Source organism: Cystoisospora suis, assembly GCF_002600585.1.
Source record: "Cystoisospora suis strain Wien I chromosome Unknown contig_10937, whole genome shotgun sequence".
NCBI classification, from domain to species: domain Eukaryota; phylum Apicomplexa; class Conoidasida; order Eucoccidiorida; family Sarcocystidae; genus Cystoisospora; species Cystoisospora suis.
This window is the reverse complement of record NW_027163709.1, coordinates 556-1,911: the sequence shown is the minus strand read 5'-3', so window position 1 is coordinate 1,911 and position 1,356 is coordinate 556. Positions and strand designations below refer to the sequence as shown.

General features: G+C 56.3%; 1 protein-coding gene across 1 annotated transcript in view; it reads left to right on the top strand.

The window, feature by feature from the left end:
* Window positions 1-108: 108 nt before the first annotated feature.
* CSUI_011337 (serine threonine-protein) overlaps window positions 109-1,356 on the top strand; it is a gene marked incomplete at its 3' end in the record, with an annotated part of 1,792 nt that continues 544 nt past the window's right edge. The window contains exons 1-2 of the mRNA XM_068071437.1: window positions 109-232; window positions 319-1,324. Of these exons, the coding sequence (XP_067916587.1) occupies window positions 339-1,324 (986 nt within the window). The remainder of the gene's footprint in view (window positions 233-318; window positions 1,325-1,356) is intronic.

Genomic DNA, 1,356 nt, shown 5'->3' with positions numbered 1-1,356 from the left:
GCTGCCACCCAAGCCCTCACCTGTAGCCACGGGCACAACCGAGAATGCCCCTTAGCTCGCTCAGCAGTGTTGCTGGGTGCAGGCTTTTTTGTTAGCGGTTTGTGCAGCGGTACGGGTGTGCGGGTTGGTGGGTCAGCCGTGCGGCTTGAGCCCACGTTCCTCGGATCACGGCCCTGGCTAATCGTGAATGTGTTTTTGAGGCTAGTGGACTACCGGTCAGCGCAGCCGGCAAGTAAGTCTCCCTCCACATGATCGTCTCGCTTCCTGAAAAGAAGATGACGGCTGCGGGCGCCATTCTTCCCCTCATGATGTATATAGGAGCAGCCGTCCTGTTTGTAATGTCGAGCAGCGCTGCGGTCTCCTTAGCTGTGAAACGTGACAGTGGCAACGTACTGCGACATCTACGGGTTTTGTTCAAAAACTCGCGTCATCGAGGAGTTCAGCGGGACTGGTCTATGTTCGCATGGCATGGTTTGTCCCAGCAGAGGCCCATCCCCAAGGAGATTGTCGGAGATTCCAGGAGCGCCGAGGGTGTTGGTTTAGCTGGCCCTACAGGAAGCGAGGGTCTATCCCATGTTCGGAATAGTCGTCATCCTCGACGTGATGAATTCACCGGGTGGCGCGGCAGTTCGCTGCTTGTACACGGTCGCTCGGAACCACACTCATCTTGGGCTCAGCACATTCTCCTAACGCGTGACGACCCGCGTCAAATGATCTCGATGGTTTCCGAAAAGGCTGTTGCCAGATTCGAGGGGCAACGTTCATCAGATCTTCCGCAAACAAGCAGGGATAGAGCAGGGCGAGGGAGGTCGGGAAGCCCTGACCCGTGGGTTGTCCCAAGGAATGTTAGGGTGAAGAGATCAGAGTTGCAGCAAGGGAGACTTGACCTGGCTAAGCTAGCGGGAGACGTGTTGTCTGGAGAAATGGAAAGAGCGAAAATCGAGTATAGGCGAGGTCCGACATCTCGCCACCCTGCCGCGAGGGCAGGGCTGAAGGCCAGGGTGAGGCAGGGAGACAGTAGTGATTCAGGTGTTGGGGGTGCCTTCAGAACGGTGTTCCCGAATGGCGCAGTATACAACGCTCGAGACGAGGACGAGAAATTTAGAAGAGTCGGCGTAGGCAAACTGTTGGGTGTGGGCGCCTCGGGTGTCGTATCTCTCGTCCAAGACATGACCAACATGGCGGCAGCGCGAAACTTTGCGGGGAAGTTTTTCTACGTTGCTCTGAAATCGGATGCTCCTCACCACATTGCAGCCGGTGAGAGAAAGCTGGATAGAAGCTTGGGTCGTGAAGTCGAAGCAAGAAAGAAGGCGTTGTCCAGGGCGTCGAACGAGGAACTGCTCCGTCACGGAATAG